Raw genomic sequence first — 20450 nt, 5'->3', positions numbered from 1 at the left:
GGTTCCTCGGATGAGTCCTTCGCACTTAGGACCTCAGTTTGGCTCCCGCGCTCAGTGAGTGCGCTGTGCAAGGATAGGGGAGTGTGCTGGTCCAAGTGGACCGAGGGTGGCCGTGATGGGTTGCTTGTGTGACGGTGGCAGGGATGTACATCCAGGTCTAGGTCTGCGTCTTCTTGAGGGTACGTGGCGGTGGGCACTTGGGGCGGGGAAGCGGGTCGGGCGGGCCCGGCGCGCTGAGCCCAGGCCCCGCCCGAGGCCGGTGCACGGCGGCCCCGCCCCCGGCTCCGCCCCGCCGGCTTCGCGGGCTGGAGAGCGAGGGAGCCGCGGGCGAGGGATCGCAGGATGAGCGATCGCGGCCCGGGCAGCCGGCAGCGGACGCGCCCCCCGAGCCCACCGGCCCGCGCCTCGCGCCCTCCACGGCCCCGCGGCCCGGGTCCCGGCCGCGCCGCCAGCGTCCTTCGAGCCCCTCGGGCCATGCCCGGTCGGCCCTAAGCGCGGGCCGGGGGGCGTCCCCTTGCGCCCAGACCCCGCGCTGGCGCCCCCCGGGCCACCGCCCGGCGCGGGGGCCATGGCGTTCACCTTCGCCGCGTTCTGCTACATGCTCACCCTGGTGCTGTGCGCCTCCCTCATCTTCTTTGTCATCTGGCACGTAAGGCTGGTCTGGGGCTGGGGGCGGGGTGGGGGGCAGGGGGGCACACGGAGCGGGAGGGGGCTTGGGTGGATGGCCTCAGAACCCTGGGGAAACTCGGAGCCTCCTCTCCGCTATCCCCCATCCGTCGACTTCTGTTCGCCCCCATTAATACCCCAGCGTCGGCTTCCTTCCCGGTGGGGCCCCCTTTCTCCACCGCCCCCGCCTGTCTGTGGGTATGTCAGTCCGTCCCTGACCCCCCCCCTCTTCCTTTGCCCTATCTTAATGGTGGGATGGGGGATGGAAGTCTGGGATTCTTGTTCCTTCTCCTCCTGCCCCCTCAATCTAGCCACCCCCGTTTGTCCGTCAGGCAGTTTGTCTGTCTGTTGCTCACCCCCCCCCCCACCTTGGGTTTTTCCAGCGGGAGTGGTGGAGCCGGTTGCTATGGCAACTGCATCTGTTTACAGGACCCACATCTCTGAGCCAATTAACCCTTTCCCTTCCTGGCCCCCTCTCTGACCAAGGAAGGGGCTCTAAGCAGCTCCAGAAACCTAGCTCGCACCGCAGCTCATTTTGGGTACCCCTCTGCCCAGGTTTCTGCTCCACTTTCCAGCTTCCTTCCTGTTTCTGCTCCCACATCCCCTTTGTCTTGTGCTTACCTACCTGGTCTGCCCCTCACCCTGGCCTAGCTTCACACCTGGTTTTTCAGAATGTCCCTGTCTCATCCCTCATCCTGCTTTCTCTGAGAGGGTCCCTCTAGCTCATCCTCTCTGGGGCCCTCTCAAGGGCCTTCTCTACTGGGCCCCCTTCCCCTCACTACAGAACTATCAGTCAGCCTCCAGCTTATTGTTGGGGTCAGGGCCCCCCTTTTCAGCCCTCTCTCCTCCTCTGCCCCCTGAGGTTTCTGTCCCACTGGGACCCCTCCAGTCCTGTCTGTTGCAGCCACTGACACCTCCTGCTCACCTCCAGCACATGCAGCCCTGATCTTCATTCCCTTCCCTTCCGGGGTCCTCTTACCCCTCTCCAAGCCTTCTCCCTGTACTCCTTCCCGTAGTCGTCCTTCCTCTCTTCCTCCAGTTGCCTCACCTGCCTCTTTCCTACTCTTCCTACTTCCTCTCTTTTTCTGGGACCTGCTGCCTGCTCCATGGTTCTCCTTGCACTCTCCTCCCAGCTCTCCCTTTGCCATCTGCCACTCCACTGCCTTTCTCTTTCACATCAGGATTCAATTGACTCTGCTGCACCGCTGCTGTGAGAGGAATGAGCCCCCATAGGCACATCCAGACCTGCACCCCATTTCCAGCACCCTCCTGCTTTTGCTTCTCTCTCACTCTGGGTCTCGCAGTGGCTATTTCTTTTTTCTCCCTCCTTCCTTCCTTTCAGAGCCTTGGACAGTCTTGTGGGGTGAGAGGAGGCTTGGGTCCTAAGGAATGGAAGGAATTGGGGACCACAGCCTGGGGAACATAAGGCTAGCCAGCTGCTAGAATTAAAAAAAACAAAAACAAAAAAACCTTTCAGCCCCCTGCCCCAGGGGATTCTCAGAGTCCCTTCATCCAACACACCTGTGTCAATTCAGGCTCTGGGAGGCTCTGAGGGAGTCAAGGATACATAAGAATCAAACTTTGCCCTTGTGGAGTGACCTGGCTGAGAGGAAGGTCCTGAGTTTTGAAGTAACACCTTTGTCCATTCAAGAAATATTTATGGAGCACCTACTATGTATGAGGCAGTGTTTGCTCAGCCATTTAGCTGGGTGATCTTAGCAAGCCATTCATCCAGAGTCTGTTACCTTGTCAGTAAGTGCTTTAGACATCAGTGCCCAGAGTGAAGTCGGCTAAGAGGGAAGGGGGCGGGAGGTGTGGTCCTTCATCCAAAGCTGGTAAGAACTAGAACCTTCCAGGGCAGGACCCCAGATCCTGCTCCAGCCCCTGAACCTTGGTTCCACTGGTTGCTAGGCAACCCTGGTGGTGAGTGACGTGTGTCAGCTGTCACCGTGGGGGATTGTTTGTTCCAGGGGGCTGAGTCAGCGCCAGGCAGCCTGAGGGGTGGGAGGTGCGACACCGGCTGCCTGCTGGTGGTGCCAGCTTGGGGGCAGACAGACGGCACCCTTCCGCTCCCTGCTGGACCCTGTCACTATGCCTATCAGGCGGGCTGCTGCCCAGAGTCAATGATGGGTTGGGGGAGGAGCTCCAGATGGCCCCAGCTCCCTTTAGGAAGCCCATGTTCTTTCCCTTTGAGCTGTCTGGGGTCTGGGATATTTGGGGGTGGTGGGACTGCTGCCTCAAGCTGATGGGGAGGGAACTTCAGCAGCTCCTCTGCTAGCTTCTCTCAGGTCTGGGCTATCATCCTCTTAAACACCTACTCCCCTCAGAAATTTCCCACCAGTGAGGACACTGCCACCAGCCAGACACCCCAAGAGAAGACACCTTGTGCCCCTCTGTCTTACTTCCCCTACTGTGTGCACCCTTTGCAATCTGGCTCCTGGAGAACTGTAGAATCTGCCTACACCTCCCCTTCTTCACTGCCACTCTCCTCAGACCACCAAGCACCCCTCCCCAGATACTCAACAGTCCCCATACTGCTCTGGCCTGAGTATGACAAAGTGATCAGTACTTGTAACTCTACAAACAGACTGGCCTTGGACAGGATACTTAATTTCTGTCTTAGCTTCCTCATCTGCAAAACAAATGAATATAATATTAGCACTTAAGTCATTAGGTTGTTGCAAGCAGTCAGTGAGCTAATAAGTAAAGCTCAAGGATGGAAGTCTTGTTTAGCCAGCCTGTGCCCCACCCCCAAGACCTCAGCCTGACTACCCTACTTTGCCACAAATGACTCCCCTTACTCTTGTGTTCAAACCCAAACACCTGGGTCTGGCCTCACAGGAGACCCAAATCCAGCTCTGCTGATCTCTTCAGCCCCATCTTGCACGATTCCCTCCTTTCTTCCCACTCTCCTCACACTTTCACCCCAGCATCTGAAATGCAGCTTCTTGAATGTTCTTTCAACCCTGTGCCTTTGTACCTGCTATTCCTGCTGCTTGGACTGCTTTTCTCTCATTTGTTCACCAAACGCCTACTTAGAGTTAACCTGAATCCCCATCACTCCCGCAGGGGGTCTTCCTATACCCCAGGGCCCCATCACTTCTCCCCCCAAAGCTTGGGCTCCTCCCAAGCAGGGGCTGTGTCCCAGGCCTCTGGGATTTTAGTGCTCAGCACAAGGCCCTGTAAAAAGAGGCCATGTCTTGGGATATTTGAGAAGAGGCTGTAGTGAACACCACCAAATTGGGTGTCAGGACACTAGGAGTCCATTCCAGACTGTTGCATGACCAGGCCCTGCCCCTACCTGGGCTTCAATTTCTCTATTTTGCAATAACCTCTATATGGCCCCATCCCTGCACACAAATTCCAATCCCAGGGAAGGATGGGTGTGGGAGGCCATCAGTTGCTGCCCTACCCTTGACGGGCACACGCCCCTCCTCCAGATCATAGCCTTTGACGAGCTGCGGACCGACTTCAAGAACCCCATCGACCAGGGGAACCCAGCGCGGGCAGTAAGTGATACATGTGCTGTGCCGAGGTGTGTCCGTCCATCTGTCTTTCCATTTGTCGCGGGTGGCGCAGGGGTGGGAGTGGGGTCGAGGAGGTGCGGTAGGGGGGGCCAGCGGCCATACCCCTTTCTCGCTGTCCCCGCCCCCAGCAAACACCTGGCGCGGGCTTCGGGCTCGGGTTCCTCCTGGCGGGGCAGCAGTTGCCAGGCTCTGGGCTGTTGCCGTGGCGACGCGGGTGAAGGCCCCTGCATGGTTACTGTCGCCATGGGGACCGCGCGGCTGCTTCCCTGCGGTGCCGGGGATGCAGTAGAGACTGCTCTGCCGCCTCCTGGTGGCCGCGTGCGGAATGGGAGGGAAGCACCCAGATCCTGCTCCGTTGCCTTCCCCATCAAGGCCTTTTCCTTCCTCCACAGCGCGAGCGTTTAAAAAACATCGAACGCATCTGCTGCCTCCTGAGGAAGGTCAGTGTCACAGATGTGGCAGAAGGCTCCCAGTGCAGCACTGCCCCGAGGCTGTGGCCCAGAGCCAGGCCCTCCTCTTTGGGCCTATTTGATTCACATTATCACCTGAGGGGGTGTGGGAGGCCAGAGGCCTTTTATCCCTGAATTCATGGTGGGTTGGTACCTCCCAGACCCCAACTCCCAACCGCCTTGAAGCTTGAATCTGCCCTGGCACCAGACCGCTGACTTCTCACCCTCACTCCCCAGCTGGTGGTCCCAGAATACTCCATCCATGGCCTCTTCTGTCTGATGTTTCTGTGTGCAGCAGAGTGGGTGACCCTGGGCCTCAACATCCCCCTCCTCTTCTACCACCTCTGGAGGTGAGGGCAGCAGCTGCCTGGGGGAGACTGAGATGGGGGCTGAGGGCTGGGTGCAGGTAATCAGGCCTCTTCCGGTCCCAGGTATTTCCACCGTCCTGCGGATGGCTCTGAAGTCATGTATGATGCGGTCTCCATCATGAATGCTGACATCCTTAACTACTGCCAGAAGGAGTCCTGGTGCAAACTCGCCTTCTACCTGCTCTCCTTCTTCTATTACCTGTACAGGTGAGACCCTGCCCATGGCAGTCAGAATTCAGGGAAGAGATCTTCTAGGGATCATGCTTCCAATCCTAAATTCCTGCCCTTTGAACTTGAGGACTGAGGGCAAACCCAGGGTGTGACTGGGTGGGTGGCTGGATTTGCTCAGGATGCAGGCTCACTGCCTTATCTTCCCACAGTATGGTTTATACGCTGGTGAGTTTCTAAGGGGGAAGCCGGCCAGGGAGCGAGCCCAGAATGGACCGGACGCCTGTGCACCCCCAGCCCTGCCTCTTGGCCGCAGAGGCCTCAGCCCTGGGGAGGGAGGGGGCACTGGTGCCCCCAGCCTCTCCACTCCCCAAACTGCTGCTGCGGGGACCCCCGCCTTCAGAGCCCTCCCCCTTGGACTAGGGCCAGGCAGAGCTCTAAACAGGGGCAGGGGCTCCTCTGCCAGCCTGTAGTCAGGCATGGCAGTCAGTCCTGGAAGGGGTGAGACTTCTGGCCTGGTCCATTTCGGGGAAAACTTGGGCCCTGCCACCAGGTAGAGCTTGACCCTGGAAATTCTGGGCCGCCCCCCTCCACCCTTACCCTGAGGCTCCCCCTACAGGTGGGGGCACCCGCACCGGGAATGAGCAGGCTCAGCAGGGGGGCAGCCCATTCCTACTCTGCCCTCCCCCATCCCCAGGCTCCCTCTCCAGCCCTGTCTCCACTTGCCCTGACCCCAGCCCACCCTGTCTCTTGAACCTATTTTCTATGTTGCCTGGAGGAGTCCGGCACCCCCTCCCCGGCCATTTGTGACAAACTATGAATAAACTACTGCAAACACATGGGCCCTAGTCTGCTCCTGTAAGGCCTGAAGAAGAGATGGGGTGAGATGGTGGGCTGTGGACTGGGAACCCCAGAGCAAATTCCCCAGCACAGCTAATCTTGCCCCACTAGCCTCAGGCCCCACTGGCCCACTCTCAGATGGATCAGAGGCCTTCCAGGCTTCCTGGACTGCTGCCCCTTCCATCCTCACTTTTCCACTTGTGTATACTGAAACCCTTCCATCTGCCTTTCATGGCAGTGCCAAGGCCACAACCTCTAGGAAGCCCTCGTTGGGTCCACCCTCTTCTTAAACAGCCCTAAGTTGGGTCCCCTGGACAGTGCAGAGGCCCAGAGGTTGTAGCTCTCCCTCAGGCCCAGAAATGAGGATCACACCAAGTCAAGGAAACCAAATTTTCAATGTATGAAAAAACCAGTGCCATCTGGGGCTAGGAGTCATCGGACCAGGTGGAAGGTCAACCAGTATATGATGAGGGGCTGGAAGGCTGCAGCTCCTAGAGTCAGGTAGAGCTGGAGACGCTGCCGAGGGGCTGGACCCCCCACACTGTCAGGGCCCAGAACTGCTGTTCGCAAAGAGCGCACCTGAAAGAAAGGAGTGCTGAGAATGGGTCAGGGGGGGAAGCTTGTCCCCAGCTCTGACCCAGGTGAGGAGGCAAAAGGGGCAGCCCAGACTCACGATGAAGTACATGAGTGCAGATGAGGTCCAGGCCAGTGCCACGTAGTAGCCGTCACTGCCAAACACCAGCCCTGTGAGCACACTGAGGATCATCCTAGGGGAGGCAGGCAGCAGGTGACCGCAGGGTCCAGGCCTGAGATTGACCCTGCCCACCAAGTTCCTGGGCCCACCCTAGACCCTGCCCACCACCATGGCCCTTTATTCCCAAGCTGTCCCCACAGGGACCCAGAACCAAAATGGATTTGTAAGGCCCAAGACCTGGATATGAAACCCCTTTTCTTGAATCCCACACATCTTAAATATCTTAAAGGTCACTCAGTTCCTGGGAAGACTGCTGGAAACAGCAGTGTCTCTAACAGAGTGGAGCTAGTGGCTAAGATAGAGGAAGGACATGACAGGGCCATACTTCAGGGCTATAGCTATATAGACCTAGAACCCACGTCTGTAGGCCCCTCCTCCAAGCCCCCTCCACCCAAACACCTCTCCACCAGCCCAAAGATGCTCACCCCACATATTTGTAGCCGCTGTAGGCCAGTAGGTGGAAGGTGCTCAGGTCACTGCGTACGGTGGCCAGGTAAAGGCCCAGGAGCAGAGCCAGCACCTCCATAACCATCCACACCAGTGCTGTGCTTGCACATAGGCCCAGCACCTCTGGAGAGAACCTGTAGCCATGGGAGGGGACAGGTCAGAACCAGTCATCCTGTAGCAGGTGTAAGGATGAGATGGGAGGCTGGGGCAGCAAAGTGTGGGCTGAGACATGGTGCTGGTGTCTGGCACAAGTCCTCTAGGGAGGTGGGGAGATGAACCAGGAAGGAGAAAAGGGGGGTTGGCACAGACCTTTTCTGAATTCCCAGTGCCATCCCAGCCAGCAGCACGTAGGTGATGAAGGCCATCGCTGCCAAGAGTCAGAGGGTGGTTGTCAACCTGGCTTCCTCATCCACAGCATCCTTGCTAGGCATTCAAGGCCACTGACATTCCAAGTGCCTCCATATTTTCCCCTGTCTACATATCCCAACATGGTCCAACCTCCACATTTGGTTCCCCAATACCCTGCATAGGATTTCCCTTCTCCAACCAGTCCTCTCCCTGAATAAATGCCATCTGAATCTTCTCCCAGAACCACAAATCACCTTCCCCTCCCCTGACCCCATGCTAGGAAGCTTGTCATGAGTTTCCTGCTGTGTCTCAGAAACCACATCATGGTCTAGGCACAGTGGCACACGCCTGTAATCCCAAAAACTGAGGGCCCTAACATAGGAGGAGCACAAGTTTGAGGCCAGCCTCAGCAACTTAGCAAAACCCTGTCTCAAAAAGGGCCAGGGATGTAGCTCACTGGTAAACCACCCCTGGGTTCAATCCCCAGTACCCACCCCCCAAAACACATCATGAGCCAAGATCATAGTACATCCCAGACAAGATGAGCTTGATTTTTTGCAAGGCTATTAGGGTTAAAATACAGGTTCAGTGGGCAACCCAGGCTGTCCCTAGAGTCCAGGGCCACAGGGATGACTTCATCTCAGCCACTGGATGAGCTCTGGCCACCCTCACAACACAGAGAACTCCAAGTTTAACCCTGAGCAGTTTTCACAAGAGCTCAGTGCCAGTGGGGGCTGGGGTTCAGTAGCAATTTAAACCTCATCATTCCTGTCCTCTGTCTCCTGTGAGGTAGCAGACTGATGTGCCTCCCAGAAGGCAGTGTCTGGTGTTAGGAAATCAACTCTGCCACCTATAGCTGTGTGGTCTCAAGATACTGAAGTCCCTCTGAGCCTTGGCTTCAACGTGTAACTTGGGGATGCCAGTGCCAGCCTTACACAGTGGCTTTGAGAGGCACATAGAATGAAGTATGGAAGAACATTTGTCCTTCCTGGAGCACCTGGGTGGACTGCCCTCCCTAGCAGCTTCTCTGGGGACTGACCCCTCTGGAGTCATCCTTCTCAGTGTGTCCACTCTGGACCTGGTCCTCTACAGTTAACAGGGTGGAGAAGTCAGCAGCATAGCTGGCCAGCCACGGCACAGTATGTGTGTCATGTGGATAGGCAGTTGTAGGGACCCAAAAGGGAGCAATTACTTGTTCAAGGGGTTAAGGCAGGCTTCCTGGAGGAGGGAAAGCTGGAATAGGCCTTGGAAGACAACTACTAATGATGATAACGACTAGCATTTACTGTGGGCTCCTATGTGCCAGGGGAGATGTTGAACACACATCACTTCTCTGAATTTCCACAACAATCCTTTGAGGTAGAGGCTACTACTATTGCTGCTTTACTAAGGAATGCAAGAACCAGGCTAAAGTCCACAGCTGGAAATGGCAGGGCAAAGCCCAAGGCGCCAAGCTAATGAAGGACATGGTCCAGATTAAGAGGCAGAAAGTGCTATGGGGACACTGAAGGCATATTCAGGAAGTTTCTTACTAGTTACTTCACCCCAACTACCTGGGTTCTAGCAACCACAACACAAAAAGCACCAGAAGCAGACATTGGATCAAGTTAAGACTCTCTTCCTGCTCATGCCACAAGGCACTGTGTCTCCCAATCCAGATCAGAGACTCACTAGGGATGTAGAGGTCGGGAGCGTTGAGGTCTTGTCGTGGGGGCAGAGGCACATCACGACTGTACTGCACTTCCCAGTTCTGGCAGTGGTGGCAGCAGCCAGGTCAGAAGCAGAAGAGAAAAGAGAGAAGGGAGTTGAGGTCTGACCAACGGAGGAGGGGGGGGGGGGTTCTGCCCGTTTACCTGGTAGGAAGCTCACCTGGTGTGTGTAGGGGAAGACCAGCAGCCCTAGCTTCTTGGCCACATAGGCTGTGTCCACAGCGAAAAAATACTTGAGTTTGTTCACAGACACAAAACGGTGTAGCTGGGAGGGAAGAGAGGAGGCTGTGGGGGAGCCACATCCAGAGCCTGAGGGTACTCCTGTGTGCTCCTTCCCTGAGGGCCACTATGAAGATCAGGTGGGATCCCAGCCCTAGCCAGAAATCCTGCCACCCCTTTCCCTGGGGGCAGACCACACCTCCTTGTGCACTATGTCCTTTCCATGAGATGCGATGGAGCTGCCATAGGCCATAGCCACGTTGGCCATTGGGTCCCCAAGCAAGTGGTTGACATTGAAGGCCACCTCGGCTCCTGGGGCTGGGTATCCCCCAGGCTGGCTGGAATAACCACCGCTTGTATCATCAAAGAGGGGAGGGGAATCCGGAGCTGCCCGGGCCCTGTGCTTGGAACCTGTGAATTTGGAAGTACTAGAGTGGGTGAAAGGAATACCAAACCACAGCCCAAAACCCTGTCCTTTCCTCTGGCTGAGCAGCCCCATGTTGAACCTGGGTGCACCAGGCAATCAGTGAAGGAAAGTCAAGCTGTGTGAAGGATAGGTAATTCAGAAACAACTTTGATGAGGAATCCTTTGCGGAAAATCTTTTACTAAGCATAGGCAAAGGAAGAGAGCCTGGAAGTAGCTGTCCACCTGGGGTTTCTGAGCTCCCAACCCAGTCATGGAAAGTGAGCAGAAGTTGCAAGGTGAAGATAACTGGAAAGATATCCCTGCAAGAACAAGGGTAGGAAAAACAACAGCTGGCTATCGAGAGGCACTGAGAGGTGATCATGACATGGAAAAGGAAGTTTTGGAGAACCCCGGGTTTGACATGGAGATCCAAGCTATTGGGTAGAAAGGATGAAGTCCGGGACGCCTTGCAGTCTTGCAGGACAGAAACCCAAGTGATATTCCCTGCCCTGGGCAGCGGGAACGGCCGCCCCTCTCCCTCAGGGTGAGCGGGCCGCGCCACTGATTTTCCTCCAGTCGGCCAGGCCGCGCCCCGCCCGTCCCACACCTCACGCACCGTGGGCTCCGTAGCCCGAGTGATAAGCCATTGCTGCGACGCTCGCTCTCCCTGAGGGACGGTTGCGCTGCCTCGTGGGTACGATTACTAATAGGGCCGCTGCTTCTCTCCCCGGGCACCGACTGAGGTTACCCAGCGGCCCGACACGTCCCGGAGTTGACCGATTGCGGTCGCCATGTCCGTAGCGTCATGCCAAGCCTCCTGCCATTGGCTCTTAGGCGGCTCCGATTCTCCTCTCCCTTCCCTCAATTGGCTACTGGAGAGCCTTAGCTAAAGCAGATTCGGCTGTAGCCAACTTCCGGGCGAGGGATAGGCGGAGCAATTAGAGACGCTCTTAGATTGGATAGTGGGCTTGCTAATTCGAGGCGGGAACAGCCAATAAGTGGAAGGGTGTTGTGAATTATTTCCGCGTCTGCGCAGTGGAGCACTTGACCCTCGCTCTGCCACGACTGCACCAGGAGCAAGACTTAGCAGGAGACTAGCGGCTGAAGTCAGAGAACGTAGCTTCATTAGTGGGACGTATTCCAGGAGGGAATAGGGTAGTCGCATTCTGACCAATCCCCGTCCCTGGGGACGCCTGCTCCTCCCTCTCCCCGCTCGATTTCCTTCTTGTCCTTCATATTTCATCCAATTTTGGAGCGTTACACCAACCGACCAAGCGGTGTTGGTTGGAGGCGGGGCCTGGCAGTGATTGAGAGGCTGACAGCCCCAGAGTTCTGACTCCTCCCGCCTCCCTCTCCTCCTTTCGGTGAGGGTGCTGTCCACCGACCGGTGCTGAAAATTCTCTCCGGCTCCACCGCCATCATGCAGACCCGCCCGCAAGGGCCTCTGCTGGGAAGACTTGAGATTTGGATCCATACGCTGCGCGTGCATATCTAAAACCCAGAATATCTGAAGTCCCAGAAGTTGGGTAGTATAGGTGGAGCAGGATCCTGCACCGGGCCTGTCCCATCGACTCTCCAGTGGTCCAGCCGATTTTTGATCTGTTATCTCCTGAAACTGCAGCTGAAACTCCTGAGCCATTGCTTGTCCTTTATTTTCAAAGTGAGGCCCCCAAACCTCTCTTGTCCCAGGGGATCCTTTCTGTTCACTCAGGTTCAAATCACTCCCACTTTGCCTAGAGACAATCTTCAAACACCTCCCTGTCTTCAGGCATTCCTTTCTAGGGAGTATGATCAGGCTCTGAGACCTGCCTGTAATTAGCTTCCTAGTGTCCATTACACCAGGTAACCTTCCTGCTCCCCAGACTCAACCCACAGTGATCCAACCACTGTGCCTTTGACTAGAGGTCCCCTCCACTTGGGATGCCCTTCCCCCTCATATCCACATGTTCAAAGCCTTTAAGAATCAACTCAGCTTTGCCTCAGAGAAACAAAGAGGACAGAGGCCTGACCTGGTATGGGTTGGAGGCCAGCGCCTGTGATGTAAGTGCCCTCTGGTTTGCATTCAGTTTGCCCTGGATGTAGGTGCTGTGAGGACAGAGCCTTTTTCACTGTCCACTCCTACAGTTGTCTCCCCAGGCCCAGTGCCAAGCATGGTAGTTTCATATAGGAGACACTCAATAAACATCTGTGCACCATAAATAAATCATAAATAAATGGATGAAATAAATAAGTAAATGGATGTAACCCTAGACCTATTCTTTCTCTCCGCCCCCCCCACACACATTCTCTCTGTTATGTCATCTTTAAATGATTATCCCTTTGCTTAAACACACACCCCAAAATAACTCACCCAGTATTGCAGCTTCCTATATTCCATCCACTGATTGTGAGCTTAGGGTTAAGGCCCAAACCAAAGCACAGTGTGAGGATGTGAGGCTGTTAGGGGCCAAGGAGCAGCACTGGGGCCTCGTGTAGGAGGCCCACCAAGGGCAAACCCCACTGCCCCACATGGCTTGATGAATGCTTGTGAATTTACTCCAGCACTTTTCCACCCCCATTTCTCAGAAGGAAAAATTGAGTTTGGGGGTAAAGTATGCTAGCCTAAGGTCTTGCAGCCTAAGGTCCCCAATATCCTAATCCCCAGCTCACCTGCTGTAAGAGGAGCCTAGTGCCACTGCCCAGTGGATGAGGCTCATAAGCCTTTCTGGATGGTAAATGCCCCAACAAATGAGGCTTCCAGGGTGAGTTCTGGGTGGGCTTAGCTCTAGGCTTACCCCTTAGAGATGGGACGCATCGGGCACCCACACATCTTCAAGATTCACCTTCTTGGTTTTACAGCCCTGGGCAACTCAGGAGTCGTAGAGCACGGACTTGCTCAAGGTCGCAAGAGCGAGAGCGACCAGAAGAATACCCAGGCGTCCGGCAGCCCAGACGGCTTCTGGGGGGCTGGGGAGAGCCCGCGGTGCCAGGCGCTACCGGCGGCGCCGCCGGTGCCGCGGGGGCGGGGTCAGCGGAGGGCGGGGCGCCGGGCACCGCCAACGCCGCCGCCGCCGCCGCCGCGCTCGGGCTGGGGCTGGGCGCACTCCCTCCGCGGCCGCCGAGCCGAGCGGACGCCCCTCGGGGCCGCGCCGCAGCCCTCCGCGTCTCCCCTATCATGCCCCGGGCCTGGGCCGGGGCCGCCGGAGCAGCCAGAACACCATGCCAGAGGGCGGCTGTGGCGACGGTGGGGAGGTGCCTGCGCTCATCCCGGACGGCGAGCCGCTTCGGGAGGAGGTACCTGCGCTGGGTGGTTGGTGACCGGAGCCGGGGCTGGAGCCGGGCGAAGGAGACTAGCAGAGGGGATGACCCCCAGGAAGGGGGTTGAAGAGGGAAATCCTGGAGCCCCTATAGCCAATGACGTCATCGGAAAGCCCGCATTCGGGCAGGGGTCCCAGACCTAAGGGCGGGCAAGAAGTGGGGCGACTGGGCAGGAAAATGGGGAGGTGACTCCCACCCTCGGCGCCCCCTCAACTGTCCTAGCCCGTCCGGTGACGTCAGCGCCTGGCCCCCACGCGTTCCCGTGCCGCAGCACAGCCTGGGATGCTGACTCCCACCCCCAGGGCCACAGGGTCAGGCCCCCAGCCCGGCTCAGCTGCTCACGAGGTGCCAGGCGGCGCCTGCAATGCAGCAGCAGTGACAGGGCCTGGGGGTGGGGGAGGGAAGAGGGCAATGAGAAGGGAGGCGGCCTCGGTACCCCTTCTTCCTTCTGGTGAGGCCTAAGGGTCACCCTGCTGGAACCCCCAGGAAGATCCTCCTCCAACCTAGCCAGGAAGATCTGCAGGGACCCTGTGCCGTGGGGTGAGGGGTATGGTGGCCGGTGGTGAGTGAAGGTAGCATGCCCATGTGTGGGGTGTGTGTGAGAATTCCAGTGTGTATATTCCCTACACTCGGGTAGGTGGGACTTGTGTGCCCTATGATCACTTGAGGATCTGGTGGGTCCCTTGGCTTGGGTCTTTGCCCAGCAGTGCCTATGTGTGTGAATGTGTCCTGTCATGGGTGGGTCTGTGGTTTGGCATGGAGTGCCCGTGTGGGTGTCAGGTTGCTGTAGAGGTGGGGCATGTGCAGTGTGGTGAGGTGAAGGTCTGGTGTGTCTCTGGGATTTATAGAGTACGTGACGTGTATGTGCATGTGTACGTGCTGTGGTGGTGGTGGTGGTGGTATGTGTGTGCACCTTGATGTGATTGCAAGGGTTTGTGCTTTAGGGACAGGTGAAGGCCTGATGTTTCTTCAATGATAGGTCATGTGTTCCTCCTTGGGGAGGGGTCTGTGATAAACACTGGTTGGAGGTGGATGAGTGGTATGTGCACCTGACTGGCCATGTGGGGCTGGGTATTGGGTGAGGGAGATAGGCTGCCCTGGGTGGGGCTGGAGCCAGTTCTCCTCTCCTTAAGGCCTTGTGGGTCTGGGTAGGAGATGTGGCCATATAACCTGACCTCTATTATTTCTGCCTCCTTCTGCCCCTTTTTAACCTTCTTCTCCATGCTCCCCACCCTCTTCTCTCTCGTGGGGTGAGGTGGCCAGGCTGGCAGCCCTGCTGAGGAGGGCGGGCCAAGCCCTAGGGCCAGAGAGTGGCCCCTGCTGCCCAGCAGCTGTGTCCCTCCCACTCCCTTAGCACAGATGGGGAGTGGAGGGCGGCCCTCCATCTGCTCCCCACCCCAAGACTCACACCTCCCCCACTCCCAGCTCTCCCTCTTTCTCACTGACTTAAAAGCTTCTCCAAGTCTCCTGCTGTCCCTAGTGGAATAAGGACCTGAGAGAGTCTCAGGATAACAGTAATAATGTTTATTCCCATGGGTAGACCCTGTGCTAATATCTTCACACTTACAATCTCCTTGAATCCTCACAACCCCAGGTTACAGATGAGGAAATTGAGGTCCAGGGAGTATGAGGGACCTGCCCAATTTATCCTGTAAGTTGCAGAGCAGCATCAGATCCTGGGCTGTTAAACTCCAAAGCTCATCCTGTTGGACCCTTGGGCCCCTGCCAGTCTGGCCTCCCAGACCACCAGGGCCAAGAGTCAAGGCCCAGAGAGGGCAGGGATATGGCCAAGTCCACACAGCAAATCAGGGTAGAGCTAGAACCACCAGCACTCAATTTTCTCAGTAGCCAGCACAGTAGAAGACAGGCTCAGAGGTGGTGGGCCTGGGTTTGGATCCTGCAGTAGCACTGGGCTGGCCAGCAGCAAGGTCTGAAGCAGTGGACTCAATTCCTTACAGCCTCAATTTCTGCTCTACACAGTGGTCCTGGGGCACCACTTCCTTCACCACCTGAGCAGGGTGGGCTTAAGCAGGGTGACTGGCCCAACCATGGGCTCCATCCTGACTTCATCCTCCCTGTCTCTGCCCACCTTGCAGCAGCGGCCCCTGAAGCAGTCCTTTGGAAGCTCCCTGTGCCGGGAGTCGCACTGGAAGTGCCTGCTCCTCACTCTGCTCATCCATGCCTGCGGGGCTGTGGTGGCTTGGTGTCGCCTCGCCACCGTGCCACGTCTCGTCCTGGGGCCCGAGGCAGCCTTGGCACGTGGGGCAGGGGGTCCTCCACCCACCTACCCGGCCAGCCCCTGCTCGGATGGCTACTTGTACATCCCACTGGCCTTTGTCTCCCTCCTCTACCTCCTCTACCTGGCTGAGTGCTGGCACTGTCACGTGCGGTCATGCCAGGCACCTCGCACGGACGCCAACACCGTGCTTGCTCTGATCCACCGGCTACAGCAGGCCCCGCCCTGCGTCTGGTGGAAGGCCACCAGCTACCACTACGTGCGGCGCACACGCCAGATCACCCGCTACCGCAACGGCGATGCCTACACCACCACGCAGGTCTACCACGAGAGGGCCGACAGTCGCACTGCACGCGGCGAGTTTGACTACTCTGCCCATGGGGTCCGCGACGTTTCCAAGGAGCTGGTGGGCCTGGCCGATCATGCGGCCACACGCCTCCGCTTCACCAAGTGCTTCAGCTTCGGCAGCGCTGAGGCCGAGGCCTCGTACCTCACGCAGCGCGCGCGCTTCTTCAGCGCCAATGAGGGCCTGGACGACTACCTGGAGGCCCGCGAGGGCATGCACCTGAAGGATGTGGACTTCCGGGAGTCCCTCATGGTCTTCGCAGACCCCCGCAGCCCGCCCTGGTATGCGCGCGCCTGGGTCTTTTGGCTGGTGTCGGCAGCCACGCTGTCCTGGCCACTGCGCGTGGTGGCGGCCTATGGCACCGCTCACGTGCACTACCAGGTGGAGAAGCTGTTCGGCGCCAGCTCGCCCCCTCCGGGGGCCGTGCCCAGCGGGCCGCCTCTCTCCCGTGTGGCCACGGTGGACTTCACCGAGCTTGAGTGGCACATCTGCTCCAATCGACAGCTGGTGCCCAGTTACTCAGAGGCTGTGGTCATGGGCGCCGGTTCCGGCGCCTACCTGCGCGGCTGCCAGCGCTGTCGCCGCTCTGTCAGCAGCAACTCGCTGCCCCCTGCCCGGCCCAGTGGGCCCCGCCTGCCCTTCAGCCGCAGCCGCCTTTCCCTGGGTGCAGGAGGCCGGGCCACGCCTGGGGTTTTCCGCAGCCTGAGCGGGGGGCCACTAGGGCGCCGTGGAGAGGACACGGAGCCCCTGGAAAGCCCACCGTGCTATGAGGATGCCCTTTACTTCCCGGTGCTCATTGTCCATGGGGACAGTGGCTGCCGGGGGGATGGGCAGGGTGCACTCTGAGAGCCCCAGAGCCACCCCTCACCATGGGCAGAGATACCTGAATAATTGTCCAAAACACGAGGGAGAACAGACCAGCCACACATCAGGGGTGGGGGCGGGGCCGGGGTTCCCTAAACTAAAACGCAGTGACCTGTGTCATTCATGGGAAATGGACGCCACCTATGTTGAGTCTATATCCATCCCCAGCATGGTTCCCCCCAACTACCACCTTCCACTCCCTGTAATGGTAGAGGACCAGGCTTGGGGGCCCTGCACATTGTGCAGGAGAGGAAGGTTCCAGAAAGGCTGGAAAGAGGAGGAGTCCTGGAGACAGCTGTAGCCTGCAACAGAGAGCTGCACGCTGGGCTCCTTCCTGCCCTGGCTGAGGCCATGTTGGGAGCCCTCCAGCAACACAGAAGCACAATGTAGTGGTTTGGGGCCATGCCCACTGGGTTGGCCTCCCCAAAGAGAAGAGCTGGAGGAGGCAGCATGGTGGCCTCGGCCCCACTGCCCACCCAAATTTCCCACCCCCTTCACATGCTAGGTCCTTCCCTGCCCACCCTCTCACCTCTGCTCCAGGGCAGTCCCTGATCTGACCCTGCAATGCAGCCCTCTCCTTTGGGAGCCTGGTTCTGGGAGCACAGTCTCGCCCATCCTGCTCTTCTCCCTAGTGCCCATACACCCTCTCCTACCCAGATCCCTCCCCTGTGACCTGGGGCTCGCATTAGGCCCCCCACAGTCCCTGGGCTCCACTCTGCCTCCTGAAGTTCCTGTCTGCCTCTGTTAGCCACGCATACACCCCAACCTTGTGCTCATTTCTCCCAAGGCTTCTCGTCTTCACCTTCCTGATGATCCATGGGACACACAGGGAGCCAGGACATCCGAGGGGCCCTGGCCCTGGCCACCGCCTCTTGGACGATGCCCTTGACTTGCCCTGGGTGCCACTGCTTCTCCCATCAGTGGAGCCTGGCCCAGGGGACACCACCCCTCCCCCAGGGAGGAGAGAGTAGTCCCTTCCCTTCCAACTGGGGCTTCCACCCCCTCTCAGGGGCCGGTGGGGGAGGGAGGAAGCCGAGAAGGTGCAGATTAAATAAAGATATGAATGGAAGGGCTTCTGTGCATTCCTGAGTGGTGAGTCCAAGGTTACCACTGCAAACACGATGGATATCCTCCTTGGGTCAAGGTGTAATGTTGGATTCTGGGTGGGGGACCAAGATTTTGACTCCAGCATTCTCAGGAGCAGGATGAAAGGGAACCTCATGGCACAGCCTGAGGCCTCTGAGACTCAGGGGTTTGTGTTTATTTGTAGTGCTGGGGATGGACCCTAGGGCCCCTGCTACTGAGCACCTGCCCTGTCTCTGAGCTGTGCCCCAGCCCTGAGACTCAGCTTTGAGTTACCCTGAGCAGGTGACTCCATATTCCTATGTGGTCTAGATCCCCCACCCCCTATCCCTCCTGCAAGTGGGAATTAAACCCAGGGGCATATTACCACTGAGCTACATCTCCAGCCCTTATTTTTAAATTTTAAGATAAGATCTTGCTAAATTGTCCAGGCTGGCCTTGAACTTGGCCTCTTCCTGTCTCAGCCTCTTAGACAATGCCCTTGCCTTGCCCTGGGTGCTACTGCTTCTCCCATCAGTGGAGCCTGGCCCAGGGGACACTGTCCCTCCCCCAGGGAGGAGAGAGTAGTCCCTTCCCTTCCAACTGGGGCTTCCACCCCCTCTCTGGGGCTGGTAGTGGAGGGAGGAGGCAGAGAAGGTGCAGATTAAATAAAGATAATGAAATGGAAGGGCACAGTCATTTGGAAGGTCAAGGAAGAAGATCGCAAGTTTGATCTCGGCCTCCCAACTCACCATTGCCCCAGCACCTGGATCATTTCTAAGGCACTGTCCAAGTTGACCCCTCCTTCAGCTCAATGGAAGATTCCATTCTGCTGCTGGGCATGCTGAGGACAAAGGGAAGAGCTGTGGCCTATGACTCTGGTTCAGTTCCCCTGTGGCTATTGAAGTTATTACCAGTTTTGGGGATGGACACTGAGCAGGTTGGAGGACACAAAGCTGGAAACCGTCAGCCCCAAATTGGGGCAGGCCAGCATGGGATCCAAAAAAAATAAGAGAATAAGGGGCAAGGGAAGGGCCTCACTCACTAAGCTCAGAAAGTTGCCTGGAAATGGCATCCTCATACGTATGGCTGCTAGAGGTGTTTCCTGTGCAAGGCCACTGGGCTAAAGGGCAAGTCCCAGCATGGAGCTGTATCTGCTTGAGGAAAGGGCACCCTCTTCTAATTTATACAAAGGTGCCACAAGGGCTGAAGGTGGCCCTAGAAGGGCACTGAGAATGGATGGGATTTCACCAAGGGTAGAGGTGTTCTGGGCAGGGCCAGTGCCTGAACGAAGTCCTGGGAAAAGGGCACAAAGCAGGATGTGCTAAGAAAGTAGTAGCAGAGAGCCCTGGAAGAATCTGTTGTGGCTTCCTTTCCAAACTCCAGAATTTGTCTTTAAAGTGGGACAAACTAGTGGAAGGCAGTTGGGGAAGGGAAGTGATAATATCAGGGCTGCATGTTAGGGTGTTTGGCAAAAATGCAGCTGCCTGATGGCCACGTGAGAGGATGGAGTTAGAGATCAGAGCTCTGCTGGGTGCCAGTCCACTGCCTCACTTTGGGAGTGAAATCACCTCTTTGTTCAGAAGTAACTGAAGTGGAAAACCCTATGGTGCCCAGACACTCAAGAAGGCTCGAGTGGGAGCTAGGCGCAGTGGTGTGCGTTCATAATCCCAGCCATTTGGAAGGTCGAGGAAGGAGATCGAAAGTTTGAGGCCAGCCTGGGCAACTTAGCAAGATCCTCCCTCAAAATAAAAAGGGCTGGGGATGGAGCTCAGTGGCCAAGTGCCCTTGGGTTCAGTTCCCAGTATCACTAAATCAATCATCAAAATATTTTTTTAAAAGGCTGCAGTGGGCAGGGAAGCAGACATGCTGGTTCCAGCTCCTCCCCACAAAGAAGGTCTCCCTCTTCCATCTTTTGCTCCAACCCCATAGATCTGACTGCCCCTTGGCCACTGTATATTCTCCTCCCATCCTCAGCAATAGAACCCCGGTTTTATTTCAGATGGTGTGACTGTGTGATTTAAATCTAGGATATGAGATCAAAACAGAAGGTGTCGGAAGGAATTACCAACAATGCTCTTGAATTAGAAACAATATTGGTGAAAACAACTTTCATCTTCCCTCCTTGCTTAAGTCTGGAATGCATATGTGGTAGCTGGAATTCCAACAGCTGTCTTGGATCAGAAGGTCACCTTGAAAATTGTAGCCATGTGCTGAGAATAGCAGAACAAGAAGATAAAAGATTCTGGTTTCTGATGACACCAGGGGAGCTTGCGTATCAGATCTGGGTTGCCTATTTTGAGAGGCTATTGAGAAAGAGAAGTCAAATTTTTGTTTGCTTAAGTCACAGTTGTTTCTTGTCTGTAATTACCAGCGTATTTTATTAATTATCAGCTGCTGCATAACAAATTATCCTAAATATAGTGGCTTAAAACAGCAATAATCACTATGCTCTCCCCTGACTTCTGTGGGTCAAGAATTTAGACAAGGCACAATAAGGATTGCTTATCTCCACTCCACAATGTCTAGGGCCTCTGCTGGAAGACTGGAAAGCTGGGGCTGGGATCATCTGAAGGCATATCCACTCACACGTTTGGCAGCTGATACTTGCTGATGGCTGAGGGCTAACTAGGGCTAGAAGCTGGACAGACACACCGGGCCTCGCTGTGTGGCATGGGCTTCCTCACAGCACGGTGACAAGGTTCTCAGGAAAAGCATACTGGAAGGATGAAACTATTGTTCCT

At 56.8% G+C, this 20450-nt stretch overlaps 3 protein-coding genes across 4 annotated transcripts; 2 read left to right on the top strand and 1 right to left on the bottom strand.

Annotated features, from left to right (window-relative positions):
* Positions 1-483: 483 nt before the first annotated feature.
* On the top strand, positions 484-6015 carry Cnih2 (cornichon family AMPA receptor auxiliary protein 2). 2 transcript variants are annotated; one of them, XM_027944000.2, is made up of 6 exons: positions 484-649; positions 4107-4175; positions 4586-4633; positions 4880-4992; positions 5074-5217; positions 5391-6015. In XM_027944000.2, the coding sequence occupies exons 1-6, from the start codon at positions 569-571 to the stop codon at positions 5416-5418; spliced, it is 483 nt and encodes a 160-aa protein (XP_027799801.1). In that variant the 5' UTR covers positions 484-568; the 3' UTR covers positions 5419-6015. The 2 variants fall into 2 exon arrangements, with proteins under 2 accessions (XP_027799801.1, XP_027799800.1); XM_027943999.3 differs by lacking the exon at positions 484-649 and having other exon boundaries at positions 735-4175.
* Positions 6016-6394: 379 nt separating this feature from the next.
* On the bottom strand, positions 6395-10760 carry Yif1a (Yip1 interacting factor homolog A, membrane trafficking protein). Its single transcript, XM_027944589.3, has 8 exons — positions 10518-10760; positions 9695-9906; positions 9437-9541; positions 9239-9317; positions 7529-7586; positions 7198-7353; positions 6692-6785; positions 6395-6597 (listed from the first exon to the last, which is right to left on the bottom strand). Exons 1-8 carry the CDS (start codon positions 10546-10548, stop codon positions 6451-6453), a joined length of 882 nt encoding a protein of 293 aa, XP_027800390.1. The 5' UTR covers positions 10549-10760; the 3' UTR covers positions 6395-6450.
* A 2339-nt stretch (positions 10761-13099) lies between these two features.
* Tmem151a (transmembrane protein 151A) lies at positions 13100-16626 on the top strand. The gene is made up of 2 exons (XM_027944083.2): positions 13100-13174; positions 15295-16626. Exons 1-2 carry the CDS (start codon positions 13100-13102, stop codon positions 16624-16626), a joined length of 1407 nt encoding a protein of 468 aa, XP_027799884.1.
* The last annotated feature ends 3824 nt before the right edge of the window (positions 16627-20450 follow it).

The sequence above is a fragment of the Marmota flaviventris genome, chromosome 9 (assembly GCF_047511675.1).
Source record: "Marmota flaviventris isolate mMarFla1 chromosome 9, mMarFla1.hap1, whole genome shotgun sequence".
NCBI classification, from domain to species: Eukaryota; Metazoa; Chordata; class Mammalia; order Rodentia; family Sciuridae; genus Marmota; species Marmota flaviventris.
The sequence above is the reverse complement of the archived record's forward strand: the minus strand, read 5'-3'. Positions and strand labels throughout refer to the sequence as shown.